Source organism: Plectropomus leopardus, unplaced genomic scaffold (assembly GCF_008729295.1).
Source record: "Plectropomus leopardus isolate mb unplaced genomic scaffold, YSFRI_Pleo_2.0 unplaced_scaffold21934, whole genome shotgun sequence".
Classification (NCBI taxonomy): Eukaryota; Metazoa; Chordata; class Actinopteri; order Perciformes; family Serranidae; genus Plectropomus; species Plectropomus leopardus.
Window position 1 is genome coordinate 1 of NW_024623754.1, and position 994 is coordinate 994.

At 45.4% G+C, this 994-nt stretch overlaps 1 protein-coding gene across 1 annotated transcript; it reads left to right on the top strand.

Annotated features, from left to right (window-relative positions):
• Positions 1-58: 58 nt before the first annotated feature.
• LOC121965845 (dematin-like) lies at positions 59-616 on the top strand (the record flags this gene model as incomplete). The annotated part of the gene is made up of 2 exons (XM_042515961.1): positions 59-139; positions 253-616. Coding segments are annotated over 2 exons (303 nt in total), but the record flags the coding sequence as incomplete, so codon positions are not given.
• Between the last annotated feature and the right edge of the window lie 378 nt (positions 617-994).

Genomic DNA, 994 nt, shown 5'->3' on the forward strand with positions numbered 1-994 from the left:
GAGAGTGTCAGTGTGTGTGTGTGTGTGTGTGTGTGTGTGTGTGTGTGTGTGTGTGCAGCAGCTGGCTCAGACGTCTCCGGGGAGCGTGTTGTCCCTCCGAGGCTCCAGCATCCCCGGGTCTCCTGCGGCCTCCATCGTGGTGAGAAACACGCTCACAGATGAAGGGATATTATCCTTCAGATTAATTTTGAGCAGTAATCTGTAATCTGCGTGTCCCTCCCCCCCTCTGCGTCTCTGTCTGTCCCTCTGCAGGCCAGAGTGGAGGACGGGGTCATCGGCTACAGAGACTTGGCGGCGTTGCCGAGAGACAAAGCCATCCTGGACATCGAGAGACCAGATCTGATGATCTACCAGCCGCACTACAGCTACAGCCCGCTGGAGGTGATCCACACACTTCACACTCTGCTGATGATCAGGACTCAAACTGACGACGGTCCAAGGGATGGACAAAAGATGGTCCACCTGTCCCTCTAACGCCAAACATCGACAGCTTTGGCCCCCAAAAATTCTCACTTAGAGCAATTAATTGTTGCTGAAGCAAAGATATGAAACCTGCCCTTACAAGTTTCCTCTCATATTTCGGGACATTTCCAGGTTTTTAGCAGATTTCTGTGATTTGGGGACATTTTCAAGATTTTAGGAGGTTTGTAAGACTTTAGGAGATTTCAAGGATTTTAGGATATTTATAGGTTTTAGGGTGTTTCTCGGTTTTTAGGACGTTTTCAGGACTTTTTGGACGCTTGTGGGATTTAGGAAGCTCCTCGGATTTTAAGGTGTTTCTTGGACTTAAGGACGTTTCTAGGATTTTACAGTGTATCTAGGATTTTAGGACATTTCTGTGTTTTAGGACATTTGGATGATAGGATGTTTCTTGGATTTTAGCACATTTTTAGGATTTTAGGACATTTTCAGGATTTTACGAAATTTCATGTGCTTTAGGATATTGCTATGATTTTTGGACATTTCTACGATATTTTGAAATTTCTGAGATTTT